We start from the raw sequence: 23,026 nt of genomic DNA on the forward strand, positions 1-23,026 counted from the left end.
TGTGTTTGAAATCTACATTGGTTCTGTACTTCAGAAGCTATTTTGGTCTCAGTGTTGTCACCTAAATATCAAATGAAGTAGGTAGACTTATTACATCCTCAGTAAATATACTGTAATAATAATAATAAACAATGGTGCAACAGCCCTTGAAGACCAAGGCCTACCTACCGACAGTCAGCCTCACTCCCACATGCCTCAGCAGACGTGGGTGATCAACAAGTTACAGGGTGATGTGTGGTCAGCACCACAAATGCTCAGTTTTTGTAGGTTTTCATGACAGGATTATGCTACTCACTCATACCTTCACAATCTCCTCACGATGGTGGGTGACCACCAGTCCCATACATAGGCCAAAATCTCAGGAGAAAAGTTGTTATGAAGAGAGAGTTTCTTTTTCTGGAGGGTTTGAAATTACCAATTAATCTACAACTGAAAATATATCCCATTTGAGGTTATCACTGTGATGTTTTAACTTACTACGTGTGAACACAAATCCAATTAGAATTATTCAATTTTAAACTTACAAGACAGTTCAGTGCATTTTACTGAAATGAAATAATAAATTCCTTCTCCAAATCACAGAAAAACAAAAGTTGCAATTATTTTTGCACTAAAAATTTTACACAAAATTTTTGACTCACTTGTAAATTAAAAATTGTACTCTATTGGTGGGCTTACATTGAATCAGTTAACATATTTTGAACATGGCCCTACTATGGATAACATGTCTATATAGCATAGACATTTCAAAGACACTTGGCTTATCGTTTCTAAAATAAATAAAAAGTGTCTGGTAAAAAATGTAGTATTTCCATGTTTCAAATTGTGAACATTTTTTGTACAGAAATCAATAGCATAGGTACATTACAAGTTTTTCTTCAGTGCAAAGGAATTTGTTACATACGTTGCAAAGTCTCAAAAGTGGTGTAATTATACATTAACCAGTTACTATCATATTGTATACAGTATTACACAATTGATTTCATAAACAAGCTCAAATGAAACAGTACTTCGAAGCACAAACATAAATTGGTGAAGTTGTTCTCTTTTGCACGTGTACAGAAGAACCCAAAACACAACATATTCACAAACTCTTGTTTCAAATAAATATATGCATTAATTAATCAAGAAAAAATAAATCTAACAAAAGCAGGATATTGACTAGCAAAGAAGTATTACATAGCAATCACACATACACATGGTCTGGAATGCTTTCCTTTTGCTTAGAAGCATAAATTAAATAATACAAAATGAACACACATAGGAAAGTTAAGTGCATATGTAAAGACCTTTTCTTTCGTATCCTATCACTGACAAATAAATGACTAATTAGTCTGAGACAACAGTAAATAATTATGTCAAACACAACATCTTACATTCACAAAATCACTTTCTTGGAAAAGGAAATGCGCATTATGTGATTTCACAATGAATACATTCATAACAATGTCTAAATATATAACATTAAACATTTTACATTATGTACATTTCTGAATGACTGTTTTACTTATGAACAGATTTTTTCTGTATAACAAAAAATAAGGAAATAATATCCATCTCTCTAAAAATTTAATAATCTTGACTCGTAGAATGGACAGTGAAATAGTGTTTTTATTAAACTATTTGTTTGCTGCATTTTCTAATTCCTTACACTTCAATATACACCTTCATCAGAGGTAGAGGCTTCTAAATAACACAAGGAAATTTATTACTTGTGCTATTCAATAGTTATTAAAATGATACGACACTAGCAAATTCTACCTGCACTTAAATTCTAAATTTGAAAATTACCAATAGAGATAATTAATTTACAATATTAGTCTTCCAATAGGAGATATTATTACACACAATCATCCTGAGTGCAGCACAATTATACAAAATGTTCTTCAAATGTTTCTCTGATATTACTATGCTGTAAACTTGATCTTCCAAGAGGAAAACAATATCACAGCTCTAATATATCTTATATTTGGGCTCAGCCAATAAAAATGTATTGGAAATTCAGTCGATACTTTCCCCGAGTTGCAGATTTTTCGTGATCCATAAAATTGCACCGAGACACTTTCGAGGAGGAGGAGGAGTCTTAATCCTGGAAATTACGCAAAATTAATATTTTTCATTACTTTTGCAACAACTTTGTGGAAAGAAATTCATTTTGTGATTGAATGACTGTCTCATGTGAAATTTTGGATTGGCATGGTACAGTTCCAATTGAAAATGTATGGATTAGAATTTCTATATACTCTGAATGTTTTGAATTGATACAACTTTCAAGTATTGGTGTTGGTGGTAACTGATACAGAGTATCTTACTTTATATAACTATTAATTAACATTATGTTTGTGGCTATGTGGACAATTTTGTAAAGGTAATGTGCACAAATGACAGGTCAGGAAATATAAGACTAAATGCAAATAAGTCTCCAATATTTAGCAATAAGCAATAATTGACGTTACTATAGAAAAAATGACTATATATAGTTGTGGCATAAAAAAAAACAATTATTCATTATTGGAAAGCATATATCATTCTAGAAGGCTGACCTAACATTTTACCTGTCATAAGTGTCTGCGTGCACGGTGTCTGAGAAGTCACTCTCCATTTTAAAACTACTGAATGTTATTTTTAATTACATTATATTGTAGCTAGTACGAGGTAAACCCTACGAGTTGTGTATCATGTATTTGTGTGTACAGAGTCATTCGTAAAACAGACAAAGTCTGTTAGTATATAGCAGACAAGTCAGAGTGATAGTAGACTGTTGACTCCTCGTGGCTCTCAAGCCAAGATAAAAGAAGGAAATGTTGATAACTAGGATAGCAGTTTGCTAGACAATCAGTGTGTGTGCAGTGCAGTGGCTTATGGTTTGTTGGGCATGTGTGAAAGCATGATACATGTGAGGTCAGAAAAGTTGTAAGTAACATTAGTTTGTCGTACTACAGGTTAGGTTGATAATTGTAGAACAGTTGATATTACCCGTTTGTGTGTAATAAATTTTGTCAGAAAACTGATTTTCATTACTTCCTGTTGTCATAACCCTTTAAACACATATACACAGGCAACGTAAATGTCTTGGTCAGCTGATCATTTTCAACTCTTATTTTTAAAATAATAACTTTGTCACTGTGTACAGTACAGACCGGATTTCTTTTTGTAAGAATACAAAATAAATAGTGCTTCTGTTACAGTCAGTTGGCCAAGTTATCAACTGCTGCAACTGTTTGCAACAAATCCATCAGGCAACACAATAGACATACTTGCACATTTCTATGAGGACTGCAAACTAAGAATATAAATATGCATTAACCATGATCTGTTTACACTATGGGGAAAACTTCGATATATATGTTATCCATATTAACCAGAAGGAATAGTGTGCACTATAACACTTGCTAGAAAAAATGTTAAAAAATAAAATTTAATAATCTTAAAATTCAGTGTGATTTATCATATGTATATTCTTTACGACTGTGGCAATATCAGTAACATGCAACAGTGCGCTAAAACTACAATATAGTTGACTCCAACTTATTATTAGTGTTGGCATCACAAGAGTAGAAGAGCTCAATAATTACTAATATGTTGTTGAGGACATACAATAATTTTATCTCAATATGATCATACAATGGACATCATCACTTTGGGAAGAAACAGTTGAATAAGCAGAAAGTCGGGCAAACAGATTTGCAGTTATTAAGAAAAGAATATGAAAAGACTTCTTACAGCAAGAAAATTTGCGATATTTTATGTTTTAGTGAAAAAATAACATTGCCTACAATGAATTAAAATTGCTCATCTGTTCACTTGAATACAAAACTTATACGATCTGGATCTTCATAGCCACCTACAAAATTCTTGCTGCACACATAATGATGTTTGGAATTCTATCTACATGTACATCTTTCCTTCCCCATGCATTTAACCACTTTACACTTTTCACAGTTGCTGTTCGCAGTTCGGAAAAAAATAATTACAAAGGTCATACGCACAATGCTTACCCGGCACGTTTTCAACTCAGGATCTGATCTGTTTGCCAAAAATATGGCGATGGGCATGATTTTGCGCAGTGAATTGTGGGGGAAGTTGTTTGCTAAATACCATCCATTATATAATTTGAAATCAAGGAAGATTGTTTAATTATGATATACAAGGGCACCTGCAGGGAGGGGCCAGGCGGCAGAGATTTCTGGAAAGAGTTAATGAAATTCGAATGGTGAACTCGTAGCAATAGTTTAACAAAAAAATATTGTTTTCTGTGACTTACAAGAAGTAAGTTACAGCAACCATTATTATTTGAAGTAGTCTTTTACACTGATTAACTATAAAAAACAGTTTTTTGTTCTACATGAATTATTATGTTAAATATCCAGTTATGCAAATTCTATATACCTAGGTAAATGCACAGAATATGGAAATTACAAATGTATGTAATTTTTTAAAAAAAACATGAGTAGTAGTAGTGGTAATGGTAATGGTAATAATAATAATAATAATAATAATAATAATAATAATAATAATAATAAAAGTTTCTATAACTGCCTCCCCCTGAGAAAAAATCATGCGGGCACCCATGATGATAAAACATTCGGAATCAATGAAGTTAAGAACCAATATTGCAAGAAATTATTGTTGCTATTCCTAACATTCCACTTAAACAGAACACTCAGTTTATTAATAGCATCAGACATTTCGAATTGAGACCATATGCATTTCCTTTTTTCAAACTCTCTTATAGTATCCTACCTCTGATGAAGTTGTGCATATATAGACTTAAAATGTTAAGAAAATCGAAACAGTAGCACTGAAAATAGCTCAAGATATTTTGAAATTTGCTCAGATCTGGTCTTTAGAATTTATAACCTAAAAGTGAAATGGGAAGACATATAAGTTTATCAAACACAAATGGAAGAACAAAACCATTGTTGAAACCACTTTGCAGAGAATTATGCAAACCCTGCAACTATTCTTCTCAAAATAGTATGGAAAATAAGTTAATATTTCCACAGAAACACAAAACTTTTTAATATATTTTCATCACATTTACCACACCATGTTTTCCTGCAAAGTGTACAATCCTCTATTTCCACAGAAATTATAGTGATACGCCACATAGTCCTATTTGTACAGGTTCAGTATTAACATAATAAAAAAAAGCATTTAGTGAATATGCCTATTTTCATTCTTTGAAAATGTAAAATCTTAATTCATGCAAAGTAATAATAATAATAATAATAATAATAATTGTACAGTCAGGGACACATCTGGGTTGTAAGAATTCCATTGAGAGTCAATGGTTTTGTTACAACCCAGAAGTGACTGTGACTATACCAAGTACATGTGAAAAATATGCATAGAAAGTGGTAACTATTGTATCACAACAGCGATATATAACCTCACGTACAGACTTCATTCACTGCAACGTGTTATCCATCCTCATGTATATGTATTGCTCAAAAAATAATACTGTGCAAGAAAATGATTATTGTTTTGAAGTGACAATCTTGCTGCAATCCAAGTTCTATTTCAAAGGTACAGAGAGAAAGAGAGCATAACTGAATTATTATCGCCAAATACAATTATTTTTCATTGATCTTACACTAATTTCCTACAATAAATATTAGTTATGGAAATAGCAGCTTCCTAGAAATGTCTTAGTTTGCTAGCATTATTTTTTTTAAAACTGTAAATCTGGTAAAAATAACTCTCGCCCACATTTTTAAGAACTCTCACACTTACACAGTCATTTATCACAACCATTACGTGACACTCTACTCACTATTGCAGTTTTGAATAACTCGGAGGAGAGATCCTCTTGCGAAGAAACTTTAGGATGTAGAGCGGCATGCAACTTATCAATGTTATCACCAGTACTTTCCACAAGAAATCTGTTGTCTTTATAAAATCAGCATCTGAAATTGAGAAGAAATGTCTGTGTATTGTGTGGTTGAGTATGATTCAAAATATCTGTGTCCAATTCAGTGAATTTTACAGAAAAGAAAAGCGTAAGAAATTACTACTGATAGACTGCATCACAAAAACGATATTTTGTGCAAAAAGGAAATGAACTGCAGTATGCAAAATAAACAAAATAAGCAAAAAATGGACTCCTTTACACAGGAATAAACTTAATACTCTGATAAGGATTATTTTCCTGAAGTTTACGGTTATTACAAGCATAAGAAAACAGTTTTTCATTGTGACGTTTGAGGAGAACACACACTCCCTTCATCAGACATTTATTTTCATTTTGACTAAAGATACAGTTATAACAATGGTTAGCAATTTTTTAAACAAAAAGAATCCCTTATATAATGGATGTTGTCAATGCTACATTGTTGTAATACAGCAACTTAACTGTGAAAAGAAGCAGTCTGTTTTATTTTTATTTCAGATAAAAATCACATTATCTTTTATTTAAAATTATGAATCCCAAATATCATCAGGTAATTCAAAGTCATCATTGTTTTCACAAAGTCTCTTGATGTTTTCTGTTACATTAAATTTTAAAGATGGTGGCTTACTCCATTTGTGAAAAAGAAAACTCCATACTGGATCTATGTTACCATTTTCATTATTTAATTATTTTATTTATTATTATTTATTTGGGATTCATAATTTTAAATAAAAAATAATGTGATCATTTTTTTTATCTGAAATAAAAATAAAACAGACTGCTTCTTTTCACAGTTAAGTTGCTAAGTTCTTTTTGTTTAAAAAATTGCTAACCATTGTTATAACTGAAAATAAATGTGTGTTCTCCTGAAACATTACACAGAAAAACTGTTTTCTTATGCTTGTAATAACCGTAAACTACAGGAAAATAATTCTACAATGCGAGCAATGCGTACATACAAGAAAAACTATTATTCATCTGATAAGGATTACTACATAAATGTACTACTACAAGGGAAATGCTTATTTTGTGTATCGAGTGTTGCTTCTTAATCAAATTTACGTTACACTGAAATGCCCTCTTATAATGTGCCCAGTTTTTGTACCAAAATCTTTATCAATTATTCCACACAAATATGTGACCGTATTCATTATCTTACGTGTGCAGGCACACAGGGTACTGCACTTTATACACAAGCAGCAACCTGCTGGCTACAATTAAAAAAAAAAAACTATTGTTATAAATGCACTAAAAGAAAGACTGGCCAAAGCACGAAAGTCGAAATAACAATGAACGAGAGTACAAATTGCACGTGCTAAACTCCTAAATTAGTGGTCCTAATTTTATTGTTAAATTCCTAGTACTTCCAATATTAGTGCTTTTTATATTCCCTCCAATATGAGCTTCACTTCTTAGTAGACGTAGACATATTTCGTTCCTTTGCTTTCCTTTTAAAATATTAGTGGGGGGGGAAGGCAGTCAGAGAATGGTGCTAATCACATCACCTCCAAAAGCGGCCGAGATGGAGAATGTGTGTGGCCCCACATCCCCTAAATGTGCTTTTTTTTTTTTTTTACCTTATCACATATTTATGGTGAATAAAATATCAATATTTTGGTACAAAAACTGCGCACATTTCAGGATCGAAAGCAGTATATAAATAGGCATTTTGGAGTAAAAATGGTGAATATAACCCTACATTTGATTTTTATAACTACTACACTTACTACAACCACTAAAGATTTCCCTTCTAATAGTGCATGTACAGTGTATGTATTTGTCAGTGTGTTACATTTATTCCATTGTAAACGAGTCAATTTTTGATTCTCAAATATTTACAGCAGAATTAAACAATTTTCCAGATTTTGCATAACTCTCAGGATAATTCAGATTTCAGAAAGTGTCATGTAGGTAAATAAACTCTAAATTCATGTTTAGTCTCTTTTGCAGCTCATTTAGTGACAGAATGTGGTGGGAAAATTCACCTTGCAAGTTTCAAAAACATGATAAATGAACATTATAAACATCAAAAACAAAATATGGTTGCCTCTAAGAATACCATATTAATTCGCTTAATGACAAATGGTGGTATTAAAAATAAGGTAAGCAGTTTTCATAGAAGCACAATGCATTAGCATTTCCATAATATCCCAACAACGATTTTTAAAAAAAAGAAAATATATTGCTCCCTTTTCTAACACCAAAGCTCTGCAGAAACCTCCACAAAGGGAAATTATTGTCTATAGTGACGTCACATATTCATATACAATTCAATTCAATTCAATTTTCCTTTATTAAAGGGCGAGGTTCAGCCTGACCCCACCTAACCCCGATGGATACATATACATACTAAATACATTCTACCTACTAAATGTTTGTACAATAACAAACAAAGAAGAAAGAGAGAAACATAAAGAAGACACAAAAAGAACAAATATTGCAGTCATCACCGAGGCCGGAGAAGTTCTCTTCGCCCTTCAACTGGATCCATCTTGGCCTTTTTTTGGCAGCCATAGGCACCTTGTTTGGTAAAAGTACAGGCAGAAAAAACTACAAATAATTTATGCGGCAGGCCCTTTTATTCAGGAAAGCCATTAATCCAACTAAGATGAAGCCTCACATTTTGAAACGCGATCTAAAGAACATCTCATTCATTAATTAATACAAAATCAGATTAAAAGTAATTAATTCCCGTTCCAGAGTGGCCTTCCTAAAGAAGGCTCTATCTGTAACAGTATAAATAACCATGCAATACATTCTAATATATGGCCGACTCGACCATATTTGGCTAACAATAGTGCAAAAATGTATTAATGGCATGTTTATTATTGATTTAATGATTTACGTGATACAGAAAACATACAAACATTACAAAACATATTCTGTACTCGGTATTTATAACGGTAATGGAAAATTTCCAAAAGTGAACTCAAAATATTAAAAAAAAATAATAATAATAGAGCTGAATTTGTTTACTGTTTAGGAGAATAAAGAAACATTTAGAAATTACACCTGTTTACATTCTACAAATCCTATAGTAATTTGAATTTGATAACAAGTAGAAGTTAACATTTGTGTTGTTTGCAAATCTCAAAAGACCGTTTCATTGCTTTCTTCACTTCCAAGTTATATATAAAAAAAAATCAGATTATGAATTTATATTTTTGTTTGTTAATAATTATAATGGGTACGTTAGAGTATGCAGAGTACCTACTTCAATATATTTCTCTTGCATGGGAAATCCTTGTTCTAAGCGAGGGAATATTTTTATGATTCTTGCACACATTAATTTTAAGGGGAATTTTTTGCAGATTTAGAGAAATAAATTAAATTCATAGCTTTGTTAACTCAATCTATTTGTTAATTGATATCAAGCTTAAAATGTTTACAGTTATTCGTTAAAAGATTTCACTATGTTGTCGCTCAAGTTCACTTCATGCTCAGATAGGCTAATCAGGACTGGACCAACAGATTAAAGTGGGATCTCAACAGCTGTGCAATGTTCCTACACTGGACAACGAACCTGGGACTTCTTGATTGTAAGGAGGTATCATTACCTTTTTCCCACTGGGAAGGCCCTTTACTGGATTGTTGAAGTTTCTTATATCCGTTTTTGTAATACTTAGGCATCTTGTTTTAATAAACCTTTTACTGAATTCTGACCTCTGTGTTTTCATGACTTTAGGTACTCATTAGTGTTGCAATAAGAGTTTTTCGCTCGAGCAGCAAATAGTTTGCACAGGCAACGATAGATGGCATGCAAAATTGATAGGTCTTACGCTCGAGCAACAAATGCTCAAATGAGCGGAATACACTTGAACTCTCCAACCCTATTAGTGCACGTATTTCCGTCATTTGTCTATGGTCATGGGTCATCAAATATGGATCGTGAAGTAAGACGAAATGAAATTGAAAAATAAGTGAACGCAGTCATCATATCCATGTTAAAATGCAGTTTTGTATATGTTACCGAGATATGTGAAAATGAAATAAGAAGATTATGGGCTGAAACTGCTTAGGCTGACATTTTATGTTTCTACGATTATTGTCACATTGAAATGATGTTCGATTGAATGTTATAACTGCATTTTATTATTTGGCAGAATAATAGTATCCTTTTCGGCAAGTGAACAATGATGTACACGTATTGTTGCACTGTGATACGATATTTGTAATTTCTTAGGCAGCTCTGTCAGCATGTGTATACATTTTACGTTTCGGTCTGTAGATATTGCATACTTTCATACATATATTGTACTTGAGCCTTACATAATAATATACAGAATTACTATTTACAATTGTAATTGCATAGAGTGGTTTCCTCCCATGTATAGCTTTTAGGTTGACAGTGCTGCTTATTAGGCTCTGAAATACGGGACGTTGCCAATCATTTCACTACAAGTGTGCTACGATGGAGCGTATCATGGTCGAGCGTGTGAAATTCGGTTGAGCATTTTCGAACAAAAGTGGTCCAATGCAATACTCTAGTACTCATAATAATGGCACTATCTATATAAATTTAAGCTCCCACTGCAAAATTATTGTTTTATAACCACATAAATCTGCCAGGATACGCAGCCACTTCTTGCTACGATCTATCTAATGATCTTCCATGCTGAGAAAATCAGTTAACAATTTCATAGCATCAGGGACATAGTAAAAATACAACTTCACATGCAGAAAAACCTCTTACTTGCACACTTGCACAAAGTGAACTTTTTTGATTTTATAAAAATTGCAACAAACTTACCAAAAAAGTCTTTGAGCACAACCAGAGACAGGATGTAGAGGGCCAAGCTCAAAAGTTCAGCAATTACCATAATGTGATGCCAGGTTCGCACGTTCAATGCAACCATTATGAGTTCAGTCAAAATTAAAGACGTAAAGCTGATTGCTACAATATGAATAAACTCATCTTCAAAGAGAAGCAAAGCGCCATACATCAAGACACCACCTGCAAATTGAAAAAAAATATGTACCATATTAGATACCCTCTTGAGTACTTACTTTTCATGTCTGTGGAATTTACGATTCAATTATCAGCTTATTTAGGATGACCAATACCACTGTGAACCAATAATGATAGCAATGTCAATATTCAGACATGATACTATGAGTATTGAAGCAATTTGAAGTTGCTTTTGGAGAGAAATTACTACAAGTTTAATGCAACTAGATCATGTGAATAGATCTGTAAACAATAATAAATGGTTGAGGAAGATTTAGAGAGAAGAAGACCTAATTTAAGAATAACCTTGATTTTCTGTTTATCAGGGGACCAAGCTGAAAAAACTTAAAATGTGGGAAATCACGGAAAATTTTAAAACATTTTGCAATGTTGGGACCATGAAGATTGAATGTATAATGCAGAATCATAAAATCGGGATTCCACTGTATATGTTAATCAGTACATTATCGATATCAGCCAATATAAACAAGTGTACAAGTAAAATTACTAATACCTTTAATGATCCAATATTTTTATAAATAGCCTATAATGAAGGGCAATTTTGTGATTAGTTTTTTAGTATACTTCATATATACATATGTACTCCTTGGTTTATACAAGATAAATGTCTACATGTGCAATTGATTTTCCTAAAGCAAATCCATTGCAGTCAGTTGGTTACTGGCCCATTCAGGTTCTTCATAGAATATTTGCAATGTTATATTGTATTTGTAGAATATTGATATCTGTAACTTTTATATTGGTACTTTTTATAAGTGTCATCAAAATTTCATGTGGGGCAATCCCTAATACAAAACTCTAAAACACAGGTAAGAGTAGGGTAACAACAACAAAGATGAAGTATCTCATAATAGATAGGAAAACAAGATGGCAGTTAGATTTCAGAAGACTTTCAGTATATGTTTCAAAAATTTAAAATAATTGAGACTGTGGTATTAATGAACTACACAATTAGTTAATTATTGCCCAAATTACATTAGTTTTAAAGATAAAAGCTGAGTTATCAACACAAATAATTGTAATCAACTGGTGAAAATAAAGGAGGATACATAACTGGATTTTCAAAATTTCCCAAGTATTTGAGGATCCCCAGCATTAACTTTAATTCTAAGAATAAGTACAGTTGAACCTGAGTTATACATCTATCAAGGTGAAGAGAAAATAATACATATAACTGAGAATTACTTACAAATCAGATTTAGATACCATGTCGTATCATTATTAAAATACTGTAATTGTACAAGGTGCATTCAATAAATAACCAGAAGAGTAGAGTAAAAAATCTAAAATACGACTGTGATTGTTATATGTTTTTTATTTAGTGAAGACATCTGTAAGCTATTCATAGCTGGGGCTGGCACACCTGCCTCACACACGGGATGCTGGGAAACAGTTACACAAGATGGCGGCATCCTTACAGTAGTGCTTCAAGCTGGAGCAGCGAAGTGTCGTGAGATTTTTGTTGAGTGAAGGCGTGAAACCGATAGAAATTCATCACCGCATGACAGTTCAGTACGGTGACAACTGTATGAGTCGATCACAAGTGTATGAGTGGGCTGAGAAGTTCAAACAGGGCATCACCAGTGTTGGAAGATTCTCCGCATCCAGGTTGCTCTGTCACTGCAGTCACGGAAAGCAACATTGCTCAAGTGGAGGACTTGATGTGGAGAACCAGCATATTACTATAAGTGAAATTGCTTCCCAGATGGAAATAAGTGTAGGATCAGCCCACCATATCAGTCATGACATAATGAGGTTCAGGAAAGTGTCTGCGAGGTAGGTTTTGCAATGTTTGACACTCGAAATGAAGGAGAGACGTGTTGATGTGTGCAGGGAGCTTTTGCGCCATTATGAAGCTGACGGTGAGGCATTTCTTCATCGTATCGTCACTGGAGGTGAAAGTTGGGTTCATTTCTATGAACCAGAACGTAACAGGACAACAATGGAATGGCAAAATCCTTTGTCTCCCAGACCAAAGAAAGTACATGCTCAACAGAGTGCCAGAAAGGTCATGTTAACTATGTTTTGGGACCACAAGGGACCAATTCTTGAACATTACATGCTTACAGGTCATAATGTAAACAGTACCACCTACTCCAACATTTTGCACAAAAAAACTGAAACCAGCCATCCTGCAGACGACATGGTCTAATGTCTACTGGTGTACTTTTGTTCCATGACAATGCGAGACCACACACTGCCAGTGTCCCATTGTTTACCATCGAGGACCTAAAGTGCTTACCCCACCCTCCATTTTGCCCGATCTTGCACCTTCAGATTTCCACACCTTTGGCCCACTGAAAGATGGACTAAGTGGATCGAGGTTCCAGAATGACAACAAAGTTCAGTCAGCGGTGCACGAGTGGTTACACACACATCCAAAATATTTTTTTCCTGTGGAATCAGTGCCCTTATCAAGCGCTGGCATAGGTGTATTGAACTACGGGGGATTATGTTTAAACAAAGTACTGTAGTTCTTTTGGTGCTTGTAATAAATATTTGTTACAACATATTTCTGGTTATATATTGAATGAGCCTTGTATCTATTTTATGACAGTTATTTCTGTCATAAAGTGGTAAATTAACGAATCTAAAAAGTTTGATTCTTAAATATATTACATTTGCCACTTTATTAGTGAAAACTTTGGTACTGAAATACTACAGAGGACACTATAGTTCTAGTATCCAATTTTTAAAAATCTTCTAAAATAGCATTTCTTTTACTAATGACTGTGCAGATATAAAACCGATGCCCAAAACTGCAGCTATTTCAGTTTTAGATTCACATGGATTAGCGTCCACTTCGCATATAAATTTTACTTTCTGGTCAAGCATGTAACTTTTCCTCTTCTGTTCTCTATGGCCGACCAGTAACAACTGAAAACTTACTTCTGTGACATTATTGTAGCTTGGTTACGTACAAATCAACTGTATATTATGAACATTAGTAACACTGAATTATGTATATATGCATTACGTACAAGTAAGGTTTAATTAACACATTTTTCAATTATATTTTGCTGGGACTGACCGTAGTTTACGTATAAAGCAGAATTACGCAGGACTGAGTTCCGTAACCGTACATGTGGTGATATTAAACTTACCTTGGTATATGCTAACGAATACCCAAATAAAAAATGTTTTAAAAGATAATGATCTTCCTTTGCTTAGTTCCTTGTATAATTCTGGATATGTCAGGGCAATTTTTGAAGACACATCTTTGTCCAAAACAAGAGAGAATACTGGGAACATCGTGTAAACAGTAGCATATCTGTAAAATGAAATACAAAAAATGTATCATGTACACAAAGTAATTTATCCAGTATTTCTACATTTTGAGATGTTTGTGTGGTTAATAAATCTACATCAATATAGCACCTAAATCAATAACTGTCAGTAAATATTTGACCATCCAGGGTTGCCACTCATTTTGCGTAACCAAATTTCCTGATTTTTCCATTTCAGGTACTATTAAATCATTTTCCAGACCACTGTATAATGACTTAACATACTAACAAATAAGTAAAGACATGCGTACTTCATTTTTTACGGAAACACAAAATGTGAAATAGCATGCTGTAATGTTCATTGTTCATGGTTTTGAAAAGCGAGAGGTACATTTTCCTAACATATTTTGTCGTGAAATTAACTGCAAAATGTGAAATTAACTTTTGAACACAAAATTTAAGAGTTTATTTTACTGGAAAAGAAACCTGTATATGAGGTTTGTCCAAAAAGAAATAAATTTTCAATTAATCTACATGCTTACCCAACCATGAGGAATCCTTGATATAGCGCAACTGACGAGAAATAGAATACAGAAGAAAATACTGCTTGCATTGTAGAAATGATAAGGCCTCTGTGAATAACAAATTGACTAAGTGATGCAGATCTTTTGTAGCTTCGTCTTCCATGGACCAGCAGCAGCCTAGCCAGATATTTAAACTGCGGAATAGAAAAATCTGCCGCCAGGGAAGCCTGTTTTCCTTCCTGGCCCACAATACCGATTCCAGCATCAGCTGCCTGGATCATGCTAACGTCGTTCCCACCATCACCAACAGCGGCTGTCCGTTTCCCCGTATGGTGCTGAATTAGTCTTACAACTTCTGCCTTCTGTGTTGGTGAACAACGGCAACAAACAACAGCTGGGCAAGCACATGCCAACTCCATAAATTCATGCTGATAATATTTTAGACAAATCTGCAACGAAAAGGTCAAGAATGCTCTAAATGCATGTTTACTACTGGCAGAAATTCAATTTTTTGTTTGTTTTACAAACATTTTATGTTCAGATAGGCTGCAGAGAACTAAATGTACAGTTCAAAAGGGATGCAAACAACTGTGCAATGTGTCTCCACTGGGAATTGAATGTGGGACTCCATGATTACAAGGCAACAGCAGTAAAAATATATTTTGTCTACTATTTGCTTTGTATGCCCTTTGCTTACAATGGTAATTTTAACTGTGCCAAAAATTAGGAGGAGCCACTTCAGTGTCCACATACAGCGAGTGTTTGTCTTGTGATTTCGCTGTTCTGTATCAAAACACATAGTTTATAATCAAGGTGTCAAATCATTGTTTATTGTTTTGGTGTTTTAAGTCCACTTTATGCACATTAAGGCTAATCGGGATTGGACCTACAGTTTAAAGTGGGATCCGAACCACTATGTGCATCCAACGGGTATCGAACCTGGGAACCCTTGATCACAAGGCAACAATGCTACCACTGCGCCATCAGGGAGGCCCTCACTTCAGAATGAAAATTCATTATTTATCCTTCGATGTAAATTGCCTGAACAGATATTAAATTTTCATTTTAGAATTTTGGGACGGAGTTAACTTCCTCCTAAACATGTCCTGTTTATGCAATGAAACATTAGAAGTCTTTAGAATTTGTTCCCTATGTTTTTGCCCACATTTAGCAGATTTAAAAACAGATAATCATTATGTATTAACTACTTACCTCCAACGAATCACCTTTGATAACTAACGCACAGTCTTGTTTCTTCCGGAAGGCATTCAGTTCTAAGTGAGCATCAGTTCGAGTAACAACAGACTTAAAATCGTGAAGGCTCTGTGTTCTTGAGACAAGACGGGAACTTTTAGCAATGCATGTTGCAGTTTCCAGCTTATCACCAGTCAGCATCCATATCTATAAGGACAGAAAAATGCTTTCAGCACATGGTAAGAATACACGAAGGATTATAAAATCTCTCTTGCACAACTGAAAACTTTTCAACCTGACGTTTCAATTAGGCACTTGCTCATCAAGTACCCATTGCTCAGTTGTTGCAGAGAAGTATTATTGGTTAAGTATGTTTGTTATTTGCGTATAAAATCAAACGTATACATTTATGCCTGATTTCCAAAAATATTAAATAAATTGTCATGAGTCATTTTGCATTCTAAAACTTGAGTTCTACATTAAATTGTGGACGGCAGCGTTCATAGTACATTTTGACTTGCATAGTACAATGACGTAATGCAATCTATGCGCACCAAGGTGGCAGCGTGCAGTAGTGTAGGAGATGCCATTGTGTGTGGTTGTTTGTCATGGAGGGGTGGAGTGATGAGCAGCGTGCCTTTGTTGTCGAAACGTTCTTAAAAAATAATGACTTGTTGCTACGCAGTGAATATTCAGGTGACATTTCAACTGTGGACAGCATGGGAAAGTGCCAGATCAACGAACCATTGCCAGGTAGGTCAGTTCCTTTTGAGCAACAGCCTCTGCCTGTACTCGGAAGCCCGGAGGGAGCGAAAGAACTGTGCATACACCGGATGTGATTGAAAACGTTGGTGCTGCAGTTCTTCAAAGCTCAAAACGATCTGCACAGCAACATTCTGAAGTGTTGGGCATTTCCTGGCATTCCTTCAGACGGGTTTTGCATCAGGATCTCCCAATTTCACCCGTATAAACTCCAAATAGTGCAGGAAATTAAGCCTCAGGATGTTAATCAACGCAAACGGTTTTGCAGAACCATGTGTCAACTCCTGCAGGAAAGTCAACAGATGACGCACACCTTACTTATGTCAGATGAGGCACATTTTGAGTTATGTGGTGCTGTTAATAAACAAAATCTGCGTTACTGGAGTGATGTGAATCCGCAGCTACTCCATGTGAACTAAGGATGGCCAAACGGATCCGGATCCGAAAATTCCGGATCCAGATCCAAAAGTTCCGGATCTGGATCTGAAAGTTCGAGATCGGGATCCAGGTCCGAAAATACCGGATCCATGTCTGAAAGCTTCGGATCCGAAAATCCAGATCCGAGAGTTTCGTATCTGAATCCCATTATAATATTACCATACCTTAAAATGTATTATGATCTTAGATTACGAAGAAATTTTTCATTAGTTAGTCCCGTGTCACTGTATGGTGTGGTGTAGCCTAAATTATCAATATTGGGTAGGTAGGCTTACCATACGTCCGGTATTAGGCCGGACAGTCCTGGTTTTTTAGTGCTGTCCAGGATTTTGAGAATCTGAACAAAAAAGTATTTTGAATATTTTGAGTATTGAATATTCACGACCAGAATTTATGACCGGCAAGGATCGATCGATTATACCTTTTCTTTCTTCGAGATATTGACTTCCGAGCGGTTCCATTTTCGTACTTCCGTGAGCATCTTGGTGGTCTTGCAAGCATGTGAAGTAACTCTTCTACACGTTTTTGATACAAGGAACATCTGCTCCAGTTGAGATAGTATTTTCAATTATGGGGAATATTTGGTATGCAGAAAGAGGTAGACTTCTAGTATCCACTCTTAAAGATCTGCTGAATGTCAAAATTAATTCAGAACTTTCATGTTGTGAATTTTATGATGTTATTAAAACAAACAAGCCATTTCTGAAAAAAGTCATGTCTAGTGAAAAGTGCAACTGAGTCAACTAACAGATAATGCTACCTAGAACAGAGAGGCTTCCTAAACATCAGAAAATTTATTATTCAATTCAACCTTTGAAAATAAATTGATTGATTTTAGAAAATAATGTTAATATTCTTTCTTGTACAATTTATAGTTTAATATTCCAATAAAATGTTAAGGCTTTTAAGTGATTTCAATTTATTTTTGTAAAAAAAAAAAACAAATTCAGCAGTAACGAGTTGATCGCAAATATGTCCTGGGTTGGACCCAAAAAAATATGGTAAGCCTATTATTGGGCCAAATATTTTTTTCTTATGACGACACCGTGACTGTCACTAGTGAGCGTTATCTACGAATGCTGCAAGAGTTCTGTCTGCCATAGTTACGGATGATGGACGTGAGAATGTACAGTTCCAAGAAGTTGGTGCAACTGCACACACGGTCCGAATATGCATGGTGTTTTGCGACAGAACTTTCCCCGAAGGTTAATTTCTCGCTTTGGTGACATCTCTTAGCCTCCTCGTTCCCCCGATCTCTCATGTGCAGATTTTTTCTTGTGGGGGTACCTGAAACACCAAGTCTTTGCAACACACTGTGCCACCTTGGGTGAATTGAAGGACCGCAGCAGATTCCTCTAGATATGGTACGACATGTGATGGACAGATTTCAACGCTGCGTGGAAGAATGTCTGCAGCAGCGGGGCCGCCATTTGTACGGGGTCTTCTTCAAACATTGAATGGTGCAAACAGACTTCAATACCTTACGTAGTAAATGGCATTCCTGTGTCTTGTATTTGACATAGCAATAAATACTGTACAACCAGTTGTTCGTTTATGGTGTGCTTTTCACAATGTACTATGAACGCTGCCCCACCATGTATATGCAGAACTATGCTTGTTATGTGAGACAGATGAAACTTTTCGTTATTATAATTTTAAAAAATTATGGTTATGTCTGCAGTGGAACTGTGATTTTACATTCCTGGTCTCTACATTTATTTCCTTTATACAGTCAATCGTCACAATTCCAACACAGAAAAATATATATTTTTTGCAGATTTTTAGTTTCCTGCATATTAAGTTTTTTTCACCTTGGTCCCCTGAAAAATATAAAAATGATGTTCCACAGCACCTGTCTTGCATGTCAATACCCTCCAATCTGTACTCCATGCCCAGAAAAATAAACTGTTTCAAGAGTGGGATGGTGTTGCAAAACTACAAGAGCATTGTGTAAGACACTCAGGAAAGAAAGAGGCTAAAAACACAGCAAATTGAGGTGATTATGTGATGTGTGATAATGGCAATAGAATAATAACACAGGGTGTCTAAAAAGATATGTCAAGTCATACAATTTGAATTAGATGCAGTGATGCCTTCTGAAATTGGTAAACACAACACAAAAACAATTTATCTACAGATAGCTTCTAATAACCTTCTTTCTTAATGAACTCAGAAATGACCAAAATGTTTTACACCCGAGGCCTTCAATTAATTTATTTTAATTCATAGCACAATATTATATACAATTACTAGTACTTTGCAATATTGCTACTATTGTTTGCTGATGATTCAGTAATGTGAAGAAATAGTGAAGTAGTATGGCAACCAACTTGATAATTTGGATGTGGAAACTGGAAAATCTTGAATGAAATTCAATGCAGAAAAGAGTGAGGTGTTAAGAGAAAAAAACAAGAGAGTTGAGAGTGGTGGAAAGTTTTAAATATCTAAGATAAATAACGAGGAAAGTGGAAGAACTGGGCAGGGGAGGATAAGCTCAAATGGAGACAGGATACTACATAAGTTTAAGGAGAATGATATGAAACTCTAAGGAAGCAAGAAAGGACAGAAGAGGCCAAATTACAAATGAAAAGATTGAACAAGGAGTGAGGGTAGTGAAGTTATTGAACAGCCCTCGTATTACAAAACACAAAAATTTTAAAGTTGTTTATATAATGACAAAGGGGCAAACGAAGAGAGAAGAGTCATTACCTTTATTCCAGCATTTCGTAGAAGTTCAAGAGTAGGTCTAACTCCATCCTGCAACCTATCCTCTACACCTGTTACACAAAGCAGTTCCATCTCCCTCTCCAAGCTTTCTACAACTGCAGCTACTCGAGCTGCCCGATCAGATACACTCATCCTTGCTGCATTGTACCTGGTCTAGAATCGGAAAATAGCATACATTAAAACTCATGAAAGAATTATTGCTAAAAATTAACAATTTCAAATGCTCTCTAATAGGAATTCGTACAATTAGGTTTGGCTGACCCAAGATGCAAAGACTGCTCATAGGATATAAATTTTTTCAGCTTTCCAAAATGTTTATTTTCATCCCATGGAATGGAGGCAGAATTTGAAACTCTACCATTAGTATTCATGGTGGTTGCGATACCATCTCCGCTTCAAACGCCGTACCCTTTTGTGAATGAAGACAGTGGATCTTCGAAATTAATAGGATTGAACTATTAAATTGTGCAACGCGGAAGTACGAAATCTTCTAAATTTCACGTAAGTAATCTACCATTAGTAGTTTCCAAGACATTAACTTGTATTTAAAACATTACAGAATTTCAAAAATTTTGTGCTGAAAACATGATCCGTATTGGCACAAATACCAAGAAAGCATCCCTGTTAATAATATGTTTACTCTTAGTAACTTACTCATGGTTCCACATAATTTTTTGAGATTTATTTTGCCACCTTTCTTGTGATTTCTTCAGACATATCTATTTATTTATTACTAACAAACTCAGCAAGCTGCTGGGATCTAGTTAAGAGTTCATGCTTTGGAGTGGTCAACATGTTTGGTGGCGCTGAAGCAGACAACAAAACTGGGAGCCCATGTACACAGCAACATGAAACTAAGCAATGAAAATAACTACCATGCTCCCACCAAGACGATGAGGTAAAAAAAAATACACCAGCATGGCTGGGAGTCACAAGGGTGCAAAATCACACACTGAAAAATTACATGCAACCATGAGTACGTATGTGCGTAAGTCAAAGTCAATCTATTATTGTGCAGCCATCTTTACTTCCTGTAAGCCAGGTGGCCATCCATATTGGATAGAACAGCCAGTCATGGAGTAGAAAGGAGTGACAGGGCACTGCACTGTCCTCTATTTTTATATTTTTTAACCTTTGAATTTGAATTTAAAAAATTTGGATGCATCAGCACTTAGCTATTTTGCACCCGTCACGTTATACGGGGTCCAGCCCCTTACCATAATAAATAACCTAACTGTAGTTCATAATTGGGGAAAAGAGAGACGCGGTAGTATATAAATACGGAGAAACTAGTACTCACTTTATCCGCGAAACTGTTTTTTTTTCTTCTTCGTTCTATTAATTTCAGTGGCTGCTGCCACCATTCTCGTTGGAACTTGATGTAATTAATAGAACAAAGAGGGAAAAAACAGTTTCGCGGATAAAGTGAGTACTAGTGTCTCCGTATTTATAACTGTAATGTCACATAACTAAATCTTAAAATATTCTCACTTAGGTTAAAAGCTGAGGCTGTAAAGGGGCATTCAGCACACATAAGGACAAAAAACAGGACAACACACAGAATTATACTAGCTATAGGGCGTTACAAGAGCCTCACTAGTCTTCAAAAAGCAGTCCAGGGTGTACTACATGGAATGGAAGCGAGGACCAGTGAGTGTTATAAGTGAAACATTTCCCCTTACACACCTTTTTTTTTTAACCTTAACTTACCTTCCCATGTCTTAAATTATGACTATTCTTGTCCTATCTCCTGAGGAAGCCACATGATGTGATGATAGCTTGAGAAGTAAGTAAGTACATACCAAAACGGGTCTTTATTGCTTAGTGAAATGATGCCATGTGGTGTAAGTTATGCCTTATCTATTATTGTTAGTTCCAATATATTCCAACTAACTAATCTATTGAGAAGAAACAATTACAAAATATTACAAATATTTACCTCGAAATCTTGATACTGTTCTTCACTTAGCGATTTTTTAGCCACAACCAATGTTCTGAAGCCTTCTCTTGCCATATTTCCACATTCTTCTTCCAGCCAATCATTATACTGAACAATTCCTGACATCACTGTGTCTGCGCCTTTCAGATAAAACAGAATTTCTCCTGTATGCTCTTCCTGTAAGTAAACAAACATGTTTAAGTGCAAAATGATATAATTTCATAGTTTTGTATAAAAAAGATACTACATCACACAGTTACTGTTATTAACATAGTAATAACTGTGCAAGTTGCCAGATATGTAATCCATTTCTTTCAGGCTGCTACATTTAGTTGTCCTTGGTAAACAGATATAAAGATTTATTACACTAGTGATGTTTTGTTTTTCCGCCTTACAAATTGAATTGCATTTCCAATTAACCTTTTGCCAATGGATGGTCAACATGAATGTCAGCCAGGTGTTTACACTGAGGACTCATGGTCGATATATCGACCAGCACCGCGAAGCAGAAATTAACATGCCATTTCTTGAAACTACACAAAATATTCCAGTTGTATTTTTTGTTTATTAGTATATGAAGGTATGACTAGAGGCACATATTTTTGGTAAATAAAAAAGCAATATTTCGGTACAAAAACAGACTCAATTTCGGGTTCAAAAGCGGTAAATTAAATTAAATCTCGTCATTATAGTGGTAAAAAGCAATATATAGAATGACATTTTGGTTATAAAAATGGGAACATATTCCCAAATTTAATTAAAAAACTGAACATATTACACAGAATAAACACATCTCTTCTAATAGAAAATTTATGTCATTACCAGAATATTAAGTTTATTCCTGTACAAAGAGGTATATTTTTGCTTCTCAAATATTTACAGCAGAATTAATCAATTTTCCATGAATTTCAATTTTACAAGTAATAAGTAAAAAGCAACACTTTAACAACGTGCAATAATTAAGGGTCCAGGGGCAAAAGGACATATTGAATTTTTCCCGAATTTTACGCCAAGATAAACACACACACACACACAACACATAACTTTACATGGCTAGTCACTCTACTCTTCACTTACGTACGCTTGAAAAAGTTCTGGGAAACCAGGACGAATCGTCGCAGGAAAAATAAAAACCACTAAAAGTAACTGTATTATATTATTTTGCATCTACAAAAAGTAATTATGAAAACCATTAAGAAGATACGGATGTTCCTGTATACATAGTTGCTGTGGCGTGTGAAATCATCATTGATGCAATTATTTTATATACTATTTATTGGAAATGGTTTTAATATTATGAAAGTGTCTGGAATACATATATATAATTAGTGTATAATTAATATACTCATGAAT

At 34.6% G+C, this 23,026-nt stretch overlaps 1 protein-coding gene across 6 annotated transcripts in view; it reads right to left on the minus strand.

Annotated features, from left to right (window-relative positions):
• Nucleotides 1–789: 789 nt before the first annotated feature.
• The window catches only part of LOC145980273 (putative phospholipid-transporting ATPase IIB), a 155,414-nt gene continuing 133,177 nt past the window's right edge, over nt 790–23,026 (minus strand). For all 6 annotated transcript variants that reach the window (XM_083113281.1, XM_083113280.1, XM_083113282.1 and 3 more), the window contains 7 exons: nt 21,674–21,850; nt 19,717–19,887; nt 15,826–16,014; nt 14,632–15,062; nt 13,967–14,133; nt 10,644–10,847; nt 790–5,909 (listed from right to left, as the gene is read on the minus strand). In XM_083113281.1, coding sequence (XP_082969407.1) covers nt 5,776–5,909; nt 10,644–10,847; nt 13,967–14,133; nt 14,632–15,062; nt 15,826–16,014; nt 19,717–19,887; nt 21,674–21,850 — 1,473 coding nt within the window. In that variant the 3' untranslated portion in view covers nt 790–5,775. The remainder of the gene's footprint in view (nt 5,910–10,643; nt 10,848–13,966; nt 14,134–14,631; nt 15,063–15,825; nt 16,015–19,716; nt 19,888–21,673; nt 21,851–23,026) is intronic.

This window comes from Lepisma saccharinum, chromosome 27, assembly GCF_977018435.1.
Source record: "Lepisma saccharinum chromosome 27, izLepSacc3.1, whole genome shotgun sequence".
NCBI classification, from domain to species: domain Eukaryota; kingdom Metazoa; phylum Arthropoda; class Insecta; order Zygentoma; family Lepismatidae; genus Lepisma; species Lepisma saccharinum.